The 22,546-nt window shown below is 45.1% G+C and overlaps 1 protein-coding gene across 7 annotated transcripts in view; it reads left to right on the top strand.

Annotated features, from left to right (window-relative positions):
• FRMPD4 (FERM and PDZ domain containing 4) overlaps positions 1-22,546 on the top strand; it is a 688,829-nt gene that overhangs the window by 628,923 nt on the left and 37,360 nt on the right. For all 7 annotated transcript variants that reach the window (XM_053202067.1, XM_053202065.1, XM_053202066.1 and 4 more), the window contains one exon: positions 17,904-17,949. In XM_053202067.1, coding sequence (XP_053058042.1) covers positions 17,904-17,949 — 46 coding nt within the window. The remainder of the gene's footprint in view (positions 1-17,903; positions 17,950-22,546) is intronic.

The raw sequence follows: 22,546 nt of genomic DNA on the forward strand, positions 1-22,546 counted from the left end.
CTGGGCTGTTGTTTCAGGCTAGCTGTTGGAGCTCCGTACCTAGTCTTCCTTAACCTGATTTTTCCTCCTGGCAGGAAGGCACAGTCTGTCTTATAGCTGTTTACGAACAGTCTCTGTATGTGCCATGTTAGAATTACAGCTTTTTCATCGGCATTACCTCTATTCCTTGCCAACATCAAAAATAGCATTTCCCGGGGCTCCTGGGTGCCTCATTCGGTGAAGTGTCCTACTCTTGGTTTCAGCTCAGGTTATGATCGCACGGTTCATGAGTTCAAGCCCCACGTTGGGCTCCACACTGACAGCACCGAGCCTGCTTGGGATTCTCTCCATCTCTCTCTGCCTCTCTTTCTCTCTCTCTCAAAATAAATAAATAAACTTACAAAAAAAATTTTTTAAATGTATTTTCTGTACACGTGCCCCTGTTCGTTAGCACGCATATGAAAGTTAGCAACTGGAACAAGAGTTCAGAGACTACCATCACCTTGTTAATATTCAAGCACAAGTTCAATCCCTGTAGAGCCCACATAGTTCCAGTCCCGATACATGTAGACTAGGAGTTAGTGACTAGGATCATTAACCCTTAGGGACACCTGGGAGCCCCAGCTCCTCCTGGCTCGAGAACAACTTTCTACATAGGTTCTATTTCACTAACTCCACCTGTGCCTTTCAGCTTTTCGTTCTTGGACACCATTCGGATTGCCTCGGAGGCCTATGGACTCCGGCTTCCTCTAAATCGTCCTTACATCTCACTTCCTCTTCACCATTTCTGCATCTTTGGTTTAAGTCATCATTTCACCTTACCTGGGACATGGCAAGGGCTTCATCACTGAGTCCCCTTCTCCCCATGCCCCTGACGTGGGCCTGTGCAGTTGGCCGAGTGAACTTTTAAAAATCAAGCTGATTGTCTATATTAACTAACTGGACTTTAAATAAAAACTTAACAACAACAACAACAAAGCTGACTGTATCAGTCCCCAGCTTCAAGAGCCCACCTCAGGGTCACTGTCATCTGAGATAAGGTGCATGCTGCTTCCATAGATTCAAGGCATGCCGTTCTCTCCCACCTCATTTCCTTTGGACTTTCTACTCCAGGTGCGTAACATCTCCTTCATTTCCCTGCCCACCTGGTAAACTCTTCCTGAAGACCAGTTGAGGCATCTTCCTTCTTTGCAAATGCTTCCCTGAGTGTAACTTCCCTCCCAGCCACCCTGGAAAGAGGGGACCCCTTTCCTCTTCATGCCTCCACATGTACCCATATATGCTTCTATGTGGAATAACTTCTATTCCAGTTATATTTATCCGTGAATTGGGGCTGTGGGCTTCTTGAGGGCAGAGAACCTGTTATATTCCTCATATTCCTATAGCCTAGCGTGCTTCCGGGTACGTGAATGTTTATGGAATCAAAAAAAAAAAAAAAGTGAATGAATGAATATATGAATGAATGAGATCCAGATTTGGCTGGTTGGTTTTGAAAACCTTTGCTCCTGTGTCTGGCTTCCTTTGGAAAACATGAATGTATTTCTTCTGAATTCTGATAGCAACAGGCATTCTACAGCTTTCCTTGCTGCATGACACCCACTAAAAACACAAATTGCAGCCATACATTTAAATGTGCACCTGTAACCCCACTTGCTTTCCTTTGCATGGGATCATTTCTGCCAGCTATTTCCCATTCAGTAATGACTCTGCTACCGAAGGGTGGTTCTCACCAGGTTTCTGCGCATCAACTGGGTCTTCCTCACCTGTCCCCAGTGTTCCTTTCCAGCCTTCTTTCCCACCTTGCATCCTTGTTATGTTTGGAAATACACTATTGCCTAACCAGCCCCAAAGCATTCCTGCCCATAGAACTGTTTTCACCTTCAGTGTTCTGGAAACTACTTTTCTTACCAAGCTCTCACCCATCCATGAAGATCCAGCTCAAAAGCTGCCTTCTGTGTGGTTCTCCACTGATGGTCATCCTGGCTCTTACAAGTTGCGTTGTTCTCTTGCCGTTCTGTGTTTCCAGGACATCTGCAGTCGCTCTGCTTTATAGCTGCCAATCCTTGCTCTGCAGGATGAGGTGCATAAACCGCTCAGCCTCTCCGGGCCATCGTTTAGCTGACCACCGAACGGAGGAAGTGATACTTCCTTGTCACTAGTGTTATGAAAATCCAAAGAAACAATATGGCGACATGCTGCAAGGCCTGTAAGATATACCCAACATGTGTCTTTAGTAGGCAGCTCTAGTGAGCCACCAGAGAAAGGTAAAGCTTTGGGATGTAGGCACTCTGAACACTGATAATGACTTTACCAAGGATGGAGGGGAAAAAGTGTCCGTGCACACGGCCTGGGTTGGATTCCTGGCTCCTCCTCAAATGAGCAGCGTAGCCTTGGACGAGATGTTTAACCTCTTTGAAGAGAGCCTGTCTTCGCACATGCGAGTGGAAATAATGAAAACTCCCTGGCAGAGTTATTTTAAAGAGAGGAGATAATGAGGGTCATGCAGCCTGACCCAGGCCTGGTACAGTCAGTGATGAATAATAAATGGAAACTGCCACGGCTCTGATGACCTGAACTGAAATGGTTTCCGGTGTTCCCTCATCTCCTACATGGACCATACCAGCCGAGGCCCATACTCCGGGCAAGAGACAGTGTTATGTGACTGGACAGGGGCGTGGGAAAGAGTGCTCGTGAGACCCGTGAGACTAAAGTCCATCTTAGGAGGCTGCCGACCTGGACAAGGGTCAGGTTCTCCTGATTTAGAAACCTACTTGGCCAACCAGCACACTCCCAGTCTTCCCGAGTCATGGGTGAGAGCATTCTAGAGCATCCTATCAGCTCCTACAAGAGTTCTCCTCAGGAACTCTGTGATGGTGAGCTCAGACAGAAGCTCTAACAGTATGCAGCGTGCATGGTGGGGGAAGAGCAGTTCTTTGTGTTGCAGTGAAATGAGCCAACTCTCTCACTGGGCTAGAGTGTCCTCTGTGTCTTCCAGAATGTTCTCCCTCTGGGCTCTGGGGACAGGAGTTAATGATAAGGAAAACAGGAATGGTGGAAATGACAGCAACAGCAGGCACTGCCATCTCCAAAGACCTACGGGTCAGGGTAGTGTGCAATGCATCAGTCGTGACCCGTGACCCAGATTCTGCCCCAGGGTTGAGCCTGTGACTGCGTCTATAGCAAGGACCCTTCCACAGCAGGATGGCAGGACTGGATACATGTGGTAAATGAGGATTTCTTTTTCCTCTGGCACCCGGGCTCAAAGTATTTTCATCTCCAGATCCTCTGTATCTTCATCTCTAAATGGGAATAATAACAACTCATTCCTAATGTGCTTAAAGGGAGTACAGGAGAGATACTGGGTATGAAGTGCTTTACACAGTCCCTAGCATACAGTAGATGTGAAATAAATGCTCAGTTATACTGGTACTTCCTCTAGGAATGTTGCCAGCTGGCCCCACATAGATCCTGGCCATCTCCATTGCTATCCACACTGGAACCTTCTGCCGAGTAGCCTTCTGATAAAAAACATCCAAGTCTTGTGACTCCAGGTAGCAAAAGAACGTGCTTCTCTCTTTTCCCAACTTGTTCCCTCTTTTCTTTAAGGAGAGTCAGTCTCTCCTCCCACTTGCCCTTGCAGAGCTGTCTCTGAATGTTGAACGGTTGCCATGGACACCAGCAGGTTTGGAGGCAGATGGGGTAATCTGGGAAGACTTCAAGGGAGTGATTCTTGGAGAGAGTTCTGAAGAAAGAGGCTGGGTATCACTTGTCAACGAAAAGGTTTCAGGAAGTTTTGGGTAACTAACATTGAACAGAGCAGATTGATTAATGTAGGGGATGGAAAGAGTAACTGGCGTTGGGTCTCTGGGAGGGACACTTGTCATCTGAGATTCTGTCCAGTTTCTGCATCTTCTGGATGAGAACGCAAATGGCCAGAGGTATGAGGGACTTGCTCACACCCACATGGGGCCAACCAGGGAATCCCCTGCTCGATGCGCAAGTCCCGGATGATTCCATAGAATGGCAACTGCAGGCAGGCAGGGATTCGTTTTTGTTTTGTTCACTGATGTATCCATGTAGCCTCGAACAGTCTTTGGTTTATAGTAGGGACTTGTCAAACATTTGTTCAATAAATTCCAGCGGTTTTTATTTTATTTTTTTTATTTTTATTCATTTATGTATTTATTTTTTGAGAGAGAGAGAGAGAGAGAGAAAGAGCAAGAGTGCATGAGCAGGGGAAGGCAGAGAGACAGGGAGACACAGAATCCGAAGCAGGCTCCAGGCTCCGAGCTGTCAGCCCAGAGCCCGACATGGAGCTCGAACTCACGAACCGTGAGATCGCGACCTGAGCTGAGATCGGACACTTAACTGACTGAGCCACCCAGGCGCTCCAAATTCCAGTGGTTTTGAAAGCTGAAATGTAAGTTAAGTGGAGAGCTACGGGGTTGTCCTCTACTGGGAGACAAAGATTAGGAAGCCTACTTGAAGACACAATACAGTTGGAAATCATTACGGTACTTTGAGAAGGGAAGTGGTATATGATCAACAGAATACCTCAGTGACATGGTTCAAATCGCTTCCAAATAGACCAGAAGGAAAGGAGACAGGAGACATCCCACTTCTTGATTTAAAAAAAGCTCTTTATTCCAAATATGATTATGAAGCGAATTAACTCGAAGGCCGGCCCATGTATTGGTCGTTTGAACGCCGTCAGCTTCTCATCATCACATCTGACAAAGGCAAATGTATCCACGGAGTCCAAGAGAAGTTCTTTTCACTGCAAACAGCAGCAGGCCAACTTTCGGCCCTGCCTTCTGAAATGGTCAATGTCAAACAAGCGTCGCACCCACTGGCCTTGGCGCGCCCATCTCCTAGAGCACAGAGTATCAGCGTCAGCCTCTGGGACCAGGCGTTTAGAGTTGCTTGCAGATCTTCTTGGTGGATGCAGTGTCGGAAGTGAAGGCGATAGCTGCGTCAACAAGATGGAGAGGATTTGGTTAGCGAAATGGATGCAACATCTACATACTTCCTGGGTGGGAGCAGGGGCGAGGGTGGGATCCCGCAAGCACTTCACCCCTCCGTCGCTGTGGGCCCAAGTAGAGAAAGTTTAGTCAAGCAAATGCAATGGCCAAGAAGTACTTCTCTCTAGCACTTGCTTCTCGAAATTATTTTTTCTCCCTTTCCTCCCTCAATCCCTGTTCTCATCCACCCACTAGGATCTTTTTTTTTTTTTTTTTGGCAGTCTTCAAGGAAAAATAATGAAAAGAAAAAGAACTAGAATTTACATAATACCTTTGTGCCAAGATATTAAAAGCAATTCACCCATCTATAATTTGTCCTACTCACAACAACTCCCTGAACAGGCCTGTTATTATTATTACCATTATTATTATTTCCATTTTGTGGTCACATGGCTTGCCGCTGCGATTTTTGGCTAACACCTCATTTCTTGAACAATTTGAGCCCCTCCACTTATGTATAAAAAAAGGCTTTAACTGCCACCTCCCGGTTGTGATGCTTCCCCATACTCCATTACAGTCCCTGGCTTTCTGTTTAATTCTGTCGTTTAAAAATATATGAAATCCCCGTATTGTAAGGGCGCTGTGGGCCTGGTGCACAGAAGGTGCAGTGAGCGCCGAGAGAGGGCAGAATCAAACATAAATATCTTTGGAACTAAGAAATGGAAAGCAACTCTCAAGGCAAATTGATTTGAATTGCATAACAATGTGATTTTTTTTTTTTTTTTGCAAGAATCGACTGGGGATATGAACTATTCTTTCTAACAGCTTCAACTTGGCAGCTGACATTCCCTGTCTCTTTCTAATTAATCTCTTGCAGTCTTTTGGGCCCCAAATTTGTATTGGCTTAGCATTTTTTAATGGTTTGAAAGTGATTCGAGCTGCCTGGATTTTTTTTCTTGTCCCTTCATATGCTCCACAATGGCAGTGCCTCCACGGGAGTGACCCTGAGATGGGACGAGCCACTTCCGAATGGGCTCTTTTCACCGCCCCATCCATCAGTTCCTTCCTTGACCCACTACCCAATGGTTTACTTTTCACATAGGGAGATTTTATTCAGCAGACCAGATATTGAGTCTGATGTTTTCCCCTTCTTCCTACTCCCACATAACCTTTAATCTACTTTCTGGCTCTATGAATCTGCCTATTCCGGAGATTTCCTAAGTGGAGTCTTATGATGGTTGTCCTTTTGTGCCTGGAAATAAGCATTTCTCTCTCATGTAACTGAAAACTGGCTGGGGTGGTTCTGCTGATCTTGGCCAGAAGGCCTGCCTGGAAACTGCAGATTACGATCAGGTCCACCTGGACCTCTCATATCCTCCCGGGACCAGGGGCCTGGCTAGGGTCCAGTAGGTCGGTGCTGACACAGGGCATAGGCGGGCAAGCGGGAACACATACGGCCTCTAAAAGAGCAGGCTCTGATTTGGCACACTGTCGCTTCTGTACCTCTTGCACTGGCCAAAGCACGTCCTGGCCAAGCCCAAAGTCTAGGGTCAGGAAAGTAAAGCCACTGTAACCTGTCTGAGCCTCATTTTCTTATCAGGAAGATGGGGATCATAGTTTTATCTATTAGAGCGATGTGACTATTACTGAAATGCTCTGCATTTGCAATGTGAAGCGGCAGGCAGTATTATTGCCATTCTTAAAATATAAAGAGCAGAAAAGCGACCTCATCCAATGAAAGTTTACTTTTTTTTTTTTTTTTGCTATTTTTTATCAACTTTATTTTTCATTGAGAGACAAAAAAAAAGAAGTTGAAGTTGAAGCCAGAAGAGTTGGAGCTGAACACCTTCATGGAAATTCAGAAGGAGATTTAGGATTGCAGATTGAGGCCTTTTGGAATTTGATGAGCCGGTAGCAATCTTTTTGTCCACTGGCTTTGTTATTTGCTTTTAACAGTGACGCCCTTTCTTCCACAGAAACCTGCCCCCCAATCCCAGTGCGTAAAGCCGTTGGAGAGGCCCTGCCTCGGAAGGGTTGCATGGGGTGTGGTTTGAAAACTGAGATTCCCAATCATTTTTGATACAATTTGCACGATTTAGTTGGGGTGAGTTGAATGTTGCACGCTCCTTCCTTGTTGCGCCCCTCTAAGATGACAGAGTTTTAACTCCTTCTAAGTAACTTTAAGACATTCTTGGTGCTCAGTCAGACACAAAGAAGAGTAGAAGAAGGTAACAGAAGGCTAGTAGAGTTCATCAGAAGAGATATCTGTGTCACAGGACGGCAAAAGAATGGCATGGCCAAATTACACAATCTTCGCCTGAACATATCAGCCCCACTCCTAGGAATTACCAAGTAGAAGTGCATATGTAGTGTCACCAAAAGACATATACAAGTATATTAAAGAGCAATACTGTTTCTACAGCTCCAATCGCTCCCTTTATTCTATGGCGCATGCTCATTGCAAAGCCCGCAAAAGGGGAAGAGGAAGAAGAGCCAGGAAGAGAAGCGTCTAAAGGTTTGGGACTCCATTCTGAGCGGGATGGTGTGTACCTATTGCCAGTAGGTTGTAAACCTGTTAACCGGACAGCACTTTTATTTAGGAATTCTGAAAATGAATCGTCTCCCTTCCTTCTCACAAATGGAAAACCACCCAAACGTTCATCAGTTGGTAAAAGGGATTTACAAATGGTGGCACATTCACACATCCGCACGTGGCCATTCGGATGAATCTCCAACCCAGTGTCGAGTGAAAGAAGAAAGAAAAGTAAATAGCTAATGTTATGGGAGTATATTGATGCACTGTTCCCAATGGGATCCAACTCTTCCATGGTGTTAGAAGTCAGGATAATGATTATTCCTGAGGGGTAGATTTGACATAGCCCGGGCTCTCTCGATCTTGACACTACTGACATTTCCTGCTGAAAATTCTTCGTCACAGCGGGCTGTGCCGTGCACTGTGATATTTGGCATCGTCCCAGCCCTCTACCTACGAGATGCCAGTCATTGCCAGACGCCCTCTGCGGGGCAAAATCGTTCCCCATTGAGAATCACTGATGTTATCAGTAAATACTTATCAAAGGAATGTATGAGGTGAGAGCTCTTCAATATCATATGTGTATACAAAATAATTGAAATTTTTTCTCAAGAGCTCCCTCTGCCCTTTATAAAGCTTAAATGTAAGTACCAGTTTCATCCATTAGTTAAAGGTAAGTAGTTCAAAGGCCAAAGACAACATTCATTCAGCAGAAAATGAATTAAATAGACGGAAAATTTAGGTCAGCCTGAAAACAGTTTCCAAATCGAGAGTGCCTAACCTCAAATTTTACTGCAGCAGTTTAAAAAATATAACAAAATAAAGTGCTTGAAATGGGACACTCTCATTAAAATGTTAATTTTGGTAATCACTGCATCGTTTATGTGAAGTTTAACCTAATGACCCAATATTCTTCACAAAGAAAAGCCCAGTGGAAGCCTTAAATACATTCATTAAAATGTGAATTCGATTTTGCAAAGAATTCTGGTTTCTCCCTAGGTTTATATTTAAGTCATTGGTTGTATGGACTCATTTAATTCTATGCCTCAAATTACAATGTGCTTTAATCCTTGCTCTGCCAAGTTCAAACACATACCCGAGGATACACCGCCAGTTGTGCCCTCAAAATTCTTCTTTATAGTGAAGCACTTTTAGTCCAAGACTCTGGTAGGGTCTTTTCTTCTCTCCTAAATTTGTTAGTTCTTTTTCCTCCACCCTAGTCTCCAAAATCTGCAATTGAGCTCAGTTTGTATGACAGACATTTTATTTTTTAAAAAATTTTTTGATGTTTATCTATTTTGAGAGAGAGAGAGAGAGAGAGAGAGAGAGAGAGAGAACACAAACAGGGAAGAGGCAGAGAGAGAGGGAGAAAGAATCCCAACCAGGCTCCGCGCTGTCAGCACAGAGCCAGGAGCGTGGCTCCAACTCACGAACCATGAAATCGTGACCTGAGCTGAAAACAAGTCAGACGCTTAACTGACTGAGCCATCCAGGCACACCCCCTGACATTTTAGTTTTTAATTTTTTTTAATGCTCATTTGTTTTTGAGAGAGAGAGTGCGTGTGAGCAGGGGAGGGGTAGAGAGAGAGGGGACAGAGGATCCAAAGAGGCTCTGTGCTGTCAGTGCAAAGCCCGATGTGGGGCTCAAACCCACAAACTGTGAGATCAAGACAATTTATTTTTAAATGTGACTCTGCACTACAGCATTCTGGAGAGCCATTAGATTGGACACTTTGATAAGGGAGACATGTTCAATTTCAAAATCATCTGAGCCCTTTGACTAGTATTTAAAAAACATATTTTTGGGGGGCACCTGGGTGGCTCAGTCCATTAAGCATCCAACTCTTGATTTTAGCACAGGTCACGATCTCCCGGTTCATGGGTTTGAGCCCTGCATCAGGCACTGCGCTGACAGCACGGAACCTGCTTGGGATTCTTGCTGTCCTCTCTCTGCCCCTCCCCGCCTTCTCGAAATAAATAAATAATCATTTAAAGGAAAACACATGGTTTTCGAAATCTTTGTGGACAGATGGTATTGCTGCCCAACAAATGAAATGGCTTCAGATAGTTCTCACTGATATCACTCGTGTGGCTACTGTCAAGAACCAATGAGAGCTATTGCCATATGTGGGTTCGTTTGACTCGGATATCCAAGGTGGCTTCTTCATTCACACATTGTTGCCTGGACTCAGGCAGCTGACAGAGTTGCAGCTGGCCAGGCAGGTCCCCTGTCTCCACATGGCCAGCTTCCTCACATCATGGTGGTTCCAGGGTCGTTGGCCTTCTTCCCTGGTAGCTGGCTTCTCTGAGTGAGCCTTCTAAGATACCCAGGGAATGGGTCTCTGTAAGGCTTCTAAGCTTCTTCTAAACAAGGCCTAGGAGGCCTGCAGTGTCACTTCCACACTATTCTATTTCTCAAAAGTAAGTCACAGAAGTAGCCCCGATTCAAGGGAAGGAGACTACACAAGGTTTAGACGCCAAAAGGCGTGGTTCATTGAGGGCCATGTCTGGGGCCTCTGTCGCACAGATTGGAGAAGATGAACAGTTCAATCACCGAGTGTTTCAGGGTGAAGTCTTTACCGTATTGCACAAGAAGGGTCTTGTCTCAAATTCTCCTCATTTGTCCCCTTGGCTACCAAGCTGGTGGTATTTTTCACTCAGCTGTAGAACCCCTCTCTCAAGGGTAAAATGGTACCGGGAGAGAGATATTGTAGAATCCGTAGAAGCCCAGCCAGTGCTACTGGACAAGTGGATTCTCTGGTCTATCTCTTCTGTCTTTTTGGCCCTGATGACTAGAGTGGCTTCATTATGCGCATTTTCTTTGTCAGCATCCCCTGAACAAAACTGAGAAATAACAAATAGTCTCATTCTTCTTTGCATTTATCAAAGTAAAGGCTCCATTCAGCAACAACCTGTAGAGTGTTAATGTTTCCCAAAGTCCACGACGGATCACCCTTAGCCTTAATGTGTTGATCTGGTTTGAGTGCTTAGTCATTTGCTAGCTGCTTCCGTTCTCTCCAGCTAATGGCTTCAGCACATGTTAGGAATGGATACAATGCATAATCAGAGTCTCTGTTCAGGGCGTCGGAAAGGTCAACTAGATGAAACATTAAACCTCCATTCCAAGTGGTCCTGTGACAACTTCTCTAAAAGTGAAGGGCAGCGTTATTTCCTCCAGCTTTGTCAGCGAGTGACCAGGCAGACTATGTTATGGCTGCTTATCAGATCATAACAATCTTAATGTTCTTTCCACATCTCCTGGTTCAGATAAGAAGAAAAAATAGAAAGGAAGCCACAGCGATACCGATACCCTAGGATTGCAGAAGGGCTCTTATGAGCACAGAGTCACTGCAGAAATGCTGTTCGTTTCATTATTTCTTGTTTCCATCATCAGTTGCTGTCCAGCAGCAGAGTGTGAGGGCTCAGGCGCACACACTAGCTTGCAGAAAAGAATATTTTGCTGATCTCTTTGAAGAACTCTGAAGTGCAAAAAGAAGAAAGAATATGATGTGCGCATGTGTTTACCTTAGTAGGGAGAGTTCAAATGCCCCTTCTCTGTGCCTTACTTCCTCTCTTGCCAAATAAAAATACCGCCCATCAATCTTTTGAATTATGTTAGAATGTCATTTTACAGTTTAAAAAATCCTTTCATATATAGCCCTAAATTTCCTCCTTATTTTGCCTTTCAGAAGCCTAACCTTTCAGCCTCTGTGGATTGAGTCTTTACTTCGCTTTGAACTTTAAAACCTTATAGTTAACTTATTTGGGCTTTTTTTTTCTTTTTTTAAAGCAAGACTCTTGAATTTTGACATACAGTATTTTCCTATATAATAGTTATTTTGGTTTGTTTTGGTTTGGTTTTCCCAATCTCTGAGGAAATCTCAATGCTCTTCACATATGTACATATGTACCGATCTCTGAGTTGTTCAAGGGACCTATTTAGTTGGTGTAGAAGGAAATATACAATAGCGCGTGCGGATATGATTATATATTGCGATATTAAGTTCATGTAAATAGGAAGTGAGAGAGGCAGCGCTAAGAAAAAAGAAAGTAGGCTGATGGTTGCCAGGCCTGGAGAGAGGGAGAAATCGAGAGTAACTGACTGCTAACAATGGGATGTGTTGCCAAAGCACGATGTGCAAACACTGATGCTGGATGTCCCGAGCGTGTTTCAAGCAACTCCATCACAAAGGGGTATGAAGAGATTTTTGTGGCAGAATTGAAGGCAAATTTGATAGCAGCAGTTATATTTTCTTCTGCAGGTCAACACTGTGATGCAGGGATTAAGGTGGTGTTTTGAACAAATTCAACAATTTCAAAACTCTTGGTACTACAGTCTTGAAAGTGTTCTTCAAAAGTGGAAAATTCACTTCTGATTTATTATGAAATAACACTTCTCTAAGCATGCCCCGAACTCTATTTTTTAATGTCCCTGGCTGTTTTAGGCCTTCATAAAAAGAAGTTATCTGCTTACTTGAATGGAGTACCTCCCATTCTCATTTCTTTTTTTTTTAATTTTTTTAAATGTTTATTTATTCTGAGAGAGGCAGAGTGCCAGCAGAGGAGGGGCAGAGAGAGAGGAGACACAGAATCCGAAGCCGACTCTAGACACAGAGCCCAATGTGGGGCTCAAACTTACAAGCCGTGAGCTCATGAACTCATGAGCCATGAAACCATGGCCTGAGCCGAAGTCAGACACACAACTGACTGAGCCACCCCGGTGCCTGTTCCATTCTCAGTTCTAATCTCTCTGTTGAAGTGATTTTTTAAATGGCTTAGATCTATTTCCCACTCACCACCCCCATCCCTCTCCCCTGTCCAGGATCTAAGGGTTAGGAATTCTCAGAGATCCAAAACATCATGAAGTTAATTCTTCTTGTCTGGCAGGTCATAATGAAATAATTAAAGATAAGAGAAGCAGAAGAAAAGCACATCTCCAGTCTGGATGATTAATAACATACTGGAATGTGGGATGCCTGGGTGGCTCAGTCAGTTGAGTGACCGACTTTGGCTCGGGTCACAATCTCATTCATGAGTTCAAGTCCCACATTGGGCTCTGTGCTGACAGCTCAGGGCCTGGAGCCTGCTTTGGATTCTGTGTCTCCCTCTCTCTCTGCCCCTCCCTGCTCATGCTTGCTCACTCTCTCTCTCTCTCTCTCTCCCTCTCTCTCTCAAAAATAAATAAACATAAACAAATTATAAAAAAAATAAAATAACATACTGGAATGTTTTATTTCAATTCAGATAGCTTCATTTACTCATTCATTGGTAAAATTAAAATCAATCTAGGTTATGTTTCAAGCACTTTGCAGAGAATTATTATAGGCACAAAAACTTGAAATGCCCTCAATATAACGTACATATTTTGAAACACGTTTCCCATTTTTATTTATTTTTTTATATTTATTTCTTTTGGGGAAAGCTCCAGTGGGGGAGGGGCAGAGAGAGGGGGACACAGGATCCTAAGTGGGCTTTCTGCTGGCAAGCTGACAGCAGCAAGCCAGATGTGGGGCTCAAACTCAGGAACTGCCGAGATCATGGTCTGAGGCAAGGTCCAGCCACTCAACTGACTGAGCCACCGAGGTGCCCCTCCCATTTTCAAATTAACATACTGAAAAATGCTTTTCCCTGATGTCGCTGACCAAAAGAAAAAAAAAAGTCTCATGTGAGGTGACTTCATGGGTGGAGACCACTTTCAAGGTACTTACAGTTTACTTGACTATGAATCCTTCTGTTAGTGTGTCAAACAGAATCTAACGTGGCCCCCAACAATCCTCGCTTCTGGCTATTCATACCTTTGTGTATTCCCCTCTCTTTTCATCTGGGTGGGGCTTTTGATGTGCTTCTCACCAACAGAATGTGGCAAAGGTGATGGGATGTCATTTCTGTGATTATGTTACAGAAGACTGTAACTTCCAATCTTCCAAAGGAGAGTTTGCTGGTTATGATGAAGCAAGTTGCCATGTTGGGGACACCCATGTGGCAAGACACTAAGAGTGACCTCTGCCCAACCACAAGCAAGGAACGGAGGTCCTTGGTACAACAGCTCAAAAAGGAATTTAATCCTGCCAAAAACCACAAATGTGTGCTTGGAAGTGGATCCTTCCCAGTCGAGATTTCAGATGAGACCTCAGCCCTGGACAACACTTTGATGGCAGTCTCATGAGAGAAATTGTAAAAGATAACCAAGTGAAGCCATGCTCGTATTTCTGCCTCCTAAAAACTGTGAGATAATAAATGTGTGTCGTTTTAAGCCGCTAAGTTTGTGGTAATCTGTTATGTAGCACTAGATCAGTAATAAAGCTAGCGTCTGTGGTAGCACAGAATAATGTTCCCACCCGCAAAGATGTCCACATCCTAATCCCCAGAGCCTGTGACTCTATATGTGATTCAGTTAAGAATGGGGTGATTATCCTGGACTGTCTGGGTGGACCCAATGTAATCAGAAGGGTCTTTATAATGGAAAGAGGAAGGCAGGAAAGATCCAGGGAGAAATGTGAAGATGCTACACTGCTGGTTTTGAAGGGGCCACGAACCGAGGAATACAGGAAGGCTCTAGCAGCTGGAAAAGGTTCCAGAATGAGTGCAGCCCTGCTGACACCCTGATTTTAGCCTAGAGAGACCCTATTTCAGACTTTTGACTTCCTTTCTTTGTAATGTAATAAATTTGTGTTGTTTTAAGCCACTAAGTTGGTGGCAATTTATTACAGCAGCAATCGGAAGCTAATACAGTGTCTGTGCTGATTTTCTTAGAGTCTGAGCCACATACCAGGTGTCCTTCTCCAGGCACTTACCCACTCCTAGCAGACTGCACTGGAGCTGGGACTATCTGCTTCCCTTTCCAGAAGGGAACAAATAAATACAGTGCCACTGGGCATTGCTCTAGAGGAAATTAGCATTTTTCCCACAGCCTTGTGTGCCCATCTATCCTCACTCTTGTGTTTACCTTTATTGTTTCTTCTGAGAGCCCTGAGCACTCACTGTCTTAGTCAAGGATTGTTTGGACTCCAAGAATATGATCTGTTCAAGTTAGTTTAAGGAACGAGAAATTAGAGATGAGTGTAGCACGCAGCCCTCAGAGGGTAGAATCCTATCGCACTTGTGTTCTTCTTCCCTGCTGCCCATCCATGACAGCTCTTCAGGGCCAGCGCTTCCTTGGCCTTCAATAAACTCCCAGGCAGGCCCCATATGTGGATTTAGCAGGTTTAGAAAAACTCTCCAGTCACTCATATACTTGGAATCACGACAACTTGTAATCTGTGATTTCAACGTGTAATTGTCATGTCATAGTCCAAACTCCCAACTCCACGAGATGCCTTCCTTACCCCTTATTCTCCACCTGGGAAGCCTACGGTGGGTTAAGGGGCATCCCCCAACCTTCTTCTCTAGCTTTGGCTCCTTCCACATTAACATGGAACCAGGACAGTGAGTTAAAAAGCCAGAAAGTTCTCCCTTGATTGGCACCCGTGTAACCTGGCATTGGTTTCCTCTATCCATGGAGTTTAATGAAAGTTGACTCTTTCTCCTCAGCTTCTGTATGTTTCTACTAAGGCTCTCTCACCTGTAGAGAGGCTCAGTTGGGCAAGACGCCTTTGTTAAATGACTCCAGGGTACCATTTCTACTGCATCTCCCACCTATTGGTGCCAGGAATTGCACACTTTGGGCCTGCCTCAGTGGAAAGGGAGTAATTTCCCAAATGGAGCGTCTGTTCTTTGGGCGTGTGTTGCTTCCGCCAGCCTTCCCCAGTCGCCTTTTTGTTGTTGTTGTTGTGTTTAATTGAGTGATGAGTCAGGCTCCAAGGTGCATAAGGGGTTAAGGGTCCCAAACTCTGGTTTTCAGTGCCTCCTTTGAAAGTCCTGTAGCACCTTGCTCTAACATGCAAGGGTGATTGGCGTCTGCTGGCATGAGGCCTCGGCTGAATCTGCCTCAGTCGTCCTAGCATCCTATAACGTATGAACACATATGGCTTCCGGTTTTTCCCCCCCTCCTGGGATTGAGTTAGGAATCCTAAGGGACCTGCAGCACTATGGAGTTCATTCTTCACATCTGGCAGGTGATAATTAAGTACTTGTAGATGAGAGAAAACAGAGATAAAAGCCTATTTGCACAACTGATGATAGTTATATTGAGATTTTTTTTTCCATCTTATTTGATTTCTAACAGAATGGTGAGTCTTATTCAGCTGTGCCTGGGACTCAGCTCCCAACCCTCTGTGCTGCTTCTGATTCTGCAGAGAAGGAAATCTGATTGGCTCATTCCAACCCCCGCGTCCGATCAGCTGTGCCCAGAGCATGAAACCCCGGGACCCAGTGCCTGCTACTGAGGGCCCTTGGGAGCAGAATGGGGCAGAAAAGGCCCACTGCCGTGGCACATGCACAAACGCCAGAGGTCCCTTTGTTCCTGTTTGTGTTGCTTTCTGCCTATGTGCTCCTCATATGCAGAGGCCTGTGTGGAATCAGTGTGGGCTGTGCCATTGTGTTACATCCACTGAGTGAGTGGTAGTTGTTTGCAGTGGAACAGCCCCAAAGAGTGGGGAGGCTGGCTGTCCCTTGTCCTGGTGAACAAATTAGGGATTACATCAGAGGTTTCTGGGAGCCGCCTCTCCTTAAGCAGTTTGTAAGTTTGCTGACCTGTGTCTACCCCACATTTCTTCATCCGCTTTCAGATTGTGAGTTTTTTAATTAAGCCATATGTGCAGAGAGTCAAATTAATCAAACTCATCACTTCATGGTATAAAGGATCGTCATCATAGACCCACGCCATGCCCCTCTCCTCCGATTTTACTTGTTTAGATTCACACCCATTCCTATCCCCCCGCGAGAAAAACTATTCCAACATGTTGAGTGCACACCCCGTCCTTTCTTATTGCATTCTTCCAGATGTGTGCTGCTGTTTTGTGCACACGTGTTTTGAGCTTTTGTGAATGGTATTAGGTTATCTATCTCATCTGGTTTCTTACACTACGTTTGAAGCCCCATCCTAGTAGTTACCAGGCACATCTAAGCTTCTGCCTCCTCTTGCTGGATCATTCTGTGGTACGCACCTCCACGCAGTCCCTAAAGGCTAACGGCAGACTTTCTCTGTGATATAAGCCAGAATGGAATGGCTGAGTCATGGTGCATGTGATACTGAAGTTTGCCTGATGATGCCAGACTGCTCCCCTCAACCACCACATGTGTCCGCACACCCAGCAGCAAAATGCATCATCGTTCATCTTAGCCACTCAATTCTGGCATCGTTACACTGTTGCTCTAGGCCTCTAATGAAAATGCTGGCTGCCTACTTGAGCTGCTGGAGCTTTCTGCCAACCCTTGGCCACTGGGAACTCATGCGAGCATGTGGGCCACAGTCAACCGTGTGCCGTCCCCACCCTGCCACCATGACCATCATCCTAATCTCTGATACTTTGAGTTTCTTGAGTTGTGTTCCTCCTTTCTCTGCTCCATTGATTCCTCTCCTCCCCCACCGTATTCCCTACCTCACTCCCTACACCGCCCGCCCCACCACCCCTCCCACCCCACCGCCGTGGTCCAGTTAGTAGAACCTGGTCCAACCCAGCCTGATGCAGGCACATTTAGCCACCATGCAGTTATTGCCAGAAATACGATTTGCAGTGGCTTCTTCTGGGGAACAGCCTTGCAACAGATCCCCTTTACTTTACCCATTCGGACAGTAAATCACAAAAGCAGGTAATTAATGAAAACCTAACGTAGGAAAAGTCAGCGTCTCCTCAACAAAGTGGCAACTGACCTTTCTCCTCCTCAGATTAAAAAGGGAAGGAAGGAAGGAAAACTGTTCCCTGAGGGGTTGAGTTCTTTGCTGGGATTGAGTTATTGTTCAACGTGTTCCCCCTCATGAACAAGATCTCCCAAAAAGTGCCCATCTGAATACGTGTCAGCCCAATGTCCTGGGCGTTGTTACCATGGACTTTGTGAGCCACACAGTATGGGGATGTGATGTTTGCTGGGGTGCTGTTTGCACACAAGCAACCTACACTGACCGTTTTCTTTCATGACGGTGGCCCTGAGAAGATACCGCTGTTACGAATTTTTAAAAATGGATTCCTTTCCTAGAAAATTAAAATGAAATGGTGAGACTCAATTTTGAGAGCCGGGGAAAGTGCAGAGACTGATTGAGATGAGGCTCCTAAAACAGCCCTTCCCTCGGCGAGTGTTATTTGAAGGTCCTGCTGCTCAGCATAAACCACACGGGAAGCTTTCCATCAGGCTGTTTGTTACACTGGCTGAGCACTTGACTTTGGTTTTCTCCACGGTCTGGAAGCCCACTTTTGAGCTTTTTGATTTACTCTGCCTGGGAGCCCAAGAAACGTTCGCCAATATCTCACACGTTTCATTTCAAAAGAACGCTGTCACTGTTAAGAGTCCGGCCTCTGTGCATTTCATAAATGTTTGTTTCTTTTCTCTTTCAGAAGCTGCAAAGAATCAATCCTCCTCACTGTCATTCAGCCTTACCCTGTAAGTGTCCTGTGAGTAAAAGTGCCACTGTATGACCCCAGGATTCCATCTCCTCGTCCCAGTCCCAGTGAAACCATGACGTTGAGTAACAGCAGAGAAAAACCGCATGCGTTTATAGTTCGAGTTCAGAAATCTTCAGTGCTTGTATTTTATACACCATGATAGCAAACCCACTCATTGGAGAGAAAGGAAAGGAACACACTTTCTTGTGTGTTACCAGCTTAAGAATCACAAATGTAATGGGAATATTTAATTGTAGGACATTCTAGCATCATCCTTTTTCATATCCTCTTCTAAATAATTTGGTACATATTTCAGGGAGACTCCCCTTTAAGGGTGGTTGTCAGAGGAAATACGGCTGTCAGAATGTGATTTCAGCAGCCTTGGTCAGGAAGGTGGGGAGCAATTAAAGTCTTACTGCCTTCATTTGCCATGATTTTTTTTTATAACAACGTTATCGTGGTATGATTTGTGTATCCTGAAATCCACCCATTTTAAGTGTACAGTTCAATGATCTTTAGCAAATTTACTGAGGTATGCAGCCATCACCACAAGGCAGTTTGAGAACAATTCCTTCAGCCAATGAGATCTCTCGTTCCCATTTACAGTGACTGCTTCCTTCCCACCCTTAGTCCCAGGCAACGACTAACTTACTTTCTATTTCTATAGATTGGCTGTTGCTTGTGAATCCCATACATTGGCAGTTGAGCTAAAAAATACCCTAGCAGATTCCTGCATATTTTCCCCCAAACGTTGACCATCGCTACCTTGTGTGGCCTTTGCGAGGATTGGCAAAGATTCCCACCTGTTTACGCTTGTGTTTTCTTCCCCATGCAGTTGGGGGCTCTGCTCTTTGCCACACTCCATCTCCTGACCAACCTCTTCATCTCCCATGTTCCAGCATTTTCCTCCTAAACACCACGGCCTAAGCATTGTTGGCGCGAAAAAAATATGTATTCAAGATTCTGATAAGATGACGAATAGAATTAGCCAAGTAAACAATTAGCCAAGTAAACAAACTGTGCCATCCAGGACATAAGTACTTGTAATAAAAGCTTAGTTTACCAGTGACCGTTACTTTTAGTCCCTTCTCTTTGATTCCTTCCAAACCGCTAGTCTCTTTTTACATTGTTTACCAAGTTAACCAAACTGTCACTCACACCCTCTTCAAATCTGTCCACACTCTCTCATTTCTTCACAGTGGACAAATACGTTAGGTGAAGCCAATGGGAATGTCTATAATAACCAAGTGGCTGACCAACCGTAACTTCCTGGTGGAACTTCAAGTTTTTATGGTCTTTCCTGAATTCTCTCTTCCCACTTTATAACCTATTACACAGCAAGATCAGAACCATTTTATGGCAAACCAGGTTATTTTGGCAACGTGACGTAATGTTTCATGCCGTGCCATAAACCTGGAGAAAGAGCAAGGGTTTTGCCACTTAAGTGTGGGGTTGTGCCTTGTGGCTTTGTTTGCTGTTTTTGCCAGTTGAGGGTGCATGAATACTCACAGGTTATTCATATGAACACTCACTGTTATCAGTGGGTCATGGAACTTGCTGTAATAGATGATCTGGAACTTTCCACGAGTTCAGGTGGCTGTTGATACTGTGCCATATGGAAGGTGAACATTTAGCCGCAACATTTAGGAGCAAGTGTTGCCTGCTTTGCTGGCCAATAGCTGCACCCCTGCTTTCGGCAGCACTCTCCCCCTGCCCGGCCGCTGTGAGGGAATCCTCATCTTTGACTTGCCTTGACCAGCCCTCCTTCCTGAAATGCCCACCGCATCCTCCAGCCCAACACGTCCTTGGCCTAGCCAGACCCTTCTCACCTTCCAAGCCTCCACACAAACTCTCGATGCTACCTCAGCGTTCTTTACCGTCACCACTGCCAACACTGGGGCTGGAGATCTCTGCGTTCTGTGCTGCCATTCTGGGCACTGTACGATACGTAGCGGTATCTCTGGCCTCTACCCACTAGATGCCCGTAGCACCCTCTCCCCAAGTTGTGACAACCAAAAATGTCTCCAGACATTGCCAAGTGTCCCTTGGGGAGGGGAGGGGTGGATTGCCACCACTTGGGAACCACTGCCCCACCTAGAGTCTTCCCTTACTGATCTGGCCCAAAGTGGCTTTCTCCTCTGAAATGTGGGAACAGAAATGAAGGAGTAGAGCCCCCAAGTCATTTCAATAGATCGATTGGACTCAGAGAGAAAAGAAGGCAGGAGAAGAGCCTACACGTTGTTACTTACATTTTTGTGTTTGGATTTCCCTACCAGCGCGTTGCTTTTTAAAATACAGAAACATATGGGATCTGTGTATTTGCTGAACATTCTCTCAGCAGCCAGGATTGACCTATTGAAACAGATGAGCCACCAGACCGAAAGAAAGTGTATAAAGTCTACTTCATTGCAGAGAGTGAAAATTAGCATTTTAATTTGTTTTGTCACTTGCTGGCCAACCTTTGTTATGTTGCATTCTCCCCTGTATAACAAGGTCCAGTCAAGACAGAGAGTTGATGTTTACCCCTTCTCGCCTCCCTGCACTTGGTCCCAGGGCACCCAAAGCGAGCCCAGCCATGGAAATCAGTCTTTCCTGAGGCCCAGCTCCAGCGGGCCCAGGAGAAGAGTCTCACAGTTCCTGAAGTTTTTGGAGAAGTCATTCCTAACAGGCTGCTGCCTCGTTTTTAAAGTATTGTAGACGGTTCTCTCCTTCCCCGCATTTTGACGTGATGGAAGTACAGAAGGAGACACAGACGCAAGAAAATAAGTATGAACACATCTTTTCCCCGGAGGCAGCCAGTGTCAGTAGTGGAGATCTTTTACATACAGCTTTATTCTGCTTCTTTCACTTAGCGGATCAGAAGCATGTTTCCATATATCCAGAATTCCTTCTAAGCACCATATACATGACTGTAAAACATTATACTAAACCAAGATTTACTTAACCGACACCCTATTACCAAACGCTTCATACTGACTTCGATCGTTTTCTCTTCTGCTTGTGCACACAGCACCTTCGCGGATAAATCTTCATCTGTATTTAGTAGTATTTCCCCATTCTATGACGATGGCATTTTAGGAAAGGAATTTCCAGATTTCTTGGGGATTTTATTTGTTTTCTTCTGACCTACCATCTCCTTTCCTTGCACTGTTTCCATTTATTAGAGAGCTTTCTTGGCCAGATCCTTCCTGCTTTCCTTTGACCCTGCTTTCCACAGTTCCCAAGTCTAGAACTTCCAGAACTCCCTAGTTCTGACGCAGCCTGAGACAGAGATTATTGGAAGAGTCTCGATTACCTCCACTCACACAGTCCCAGCTCAGTGGGACTTGAGAGAAGTCGGTTGCCCTGGAGCTACCACGATTCCCATGAACTTGAGTTGTTTCTAGGCCAAAGAGGAGACAGACCTGTTTGCCTGCTTCTCACTTCCTGCCCTGCTTCCACTCCGTCCCACGCACCCGAGGGAGGCCCAGTGTATCAGATGGCATCGGCACCCAGACCACATCTTCTTGGCATGTGTCACGTGGAGCACGCCAGCCCAATTGCCAGCTGAGAGACCGGTGATTGTGGGGTTTTTTCCTGGCCACAGGCAGATGCCCGTGCAGCAGGCCAGAGGTGCTGAGGAGTCCTCATTCCCAAAAGAGCAGCCACTCCATCACTGACTGACAGGAGCTGGTGAACACATGCCCTAGCTCTCTGTCTCCTCCTCGGACATGATAACTCTGATGCCTGTGGTCTGCCTCGTTCCTGGAGTTTCCCAACAGGGTTAAGCCCCAGTTGCTTACGGTGGTGACGGACTTACAGAATGCTTCATTGGCTTCCTCTTCTGCCCCGTCTCCCTTTCTCCTGCTTGCCTATGCATGCTTCCTTGAAGCACCTCCCATAACTGTTCCCTGCCCATGATTCCTTGTCTCAGGTTCTGCTTTGGGGGAACTCCAAGCTAAGTTACCCCGTGATGACTGTGGCTAGTTAGACCCCACCAAACATTTACTCAGTGTCTAGTATGCCAATAGTATTGTAGACATAGAGGGACTGCAAATTCAAGACCTTACGCTTCAGTTTCAGAAATGTCTCTTATTTATGTGATTTTTTTTCAAACAATGTTCTAGTGACTTCTAAGAGCAACTAAAAGCATCAGGAGCACACCATACGTCTACTCTGGCCACCTTAGCAACAGCAAATTTGGAAAGAGGTGCAGAGGCTGATTAGAGCCCTTCTGATCTCAAAATTAATTAACAGCAAAAGAATCTGATTATTCTAGATGGTAATTACTTGTCATTTCCACCACAGGATATGAAGTGCTTGTGATCAGCACCCACAGGTCTACAGGTTGCTAAGAATTAATTCCTTGGGTTTCTGAGTGGTGTACATTGTATGTTTTTTTGAGCCGCAAAAAGAGATCTGAGTAAAAACCACAGTTCTGCCTGGTTTACATACCCCGTGTGCCAGAAATAACTCCAGCCAGTGGAATAAGCCATTATCTTGTTGACTCTAATTCAGTCACCTTCAGACATGAAGAGCTTATGTTGTTATGGTCAAAAAGTAATTTTTCAAATGGATGTTGATTGCATGGAATAGTCACAAGTCCACAACAAGAA

This window comes from Acinonyx jubatus, chromosome X, assembly GCF_027475565.1.
Source record: "Acinonyx jubatus isolate Ajub_Pintada_27869175 chromosome X, VMU_Ajub_asm_v1.0, whole genome shotgun sequence".
Lineage (NCBI taxonomy): Eukaryota > Metazoa > Chordata > Mammalia > Carnivora > Felidae > Acinonyx > Acinonyx jubatus.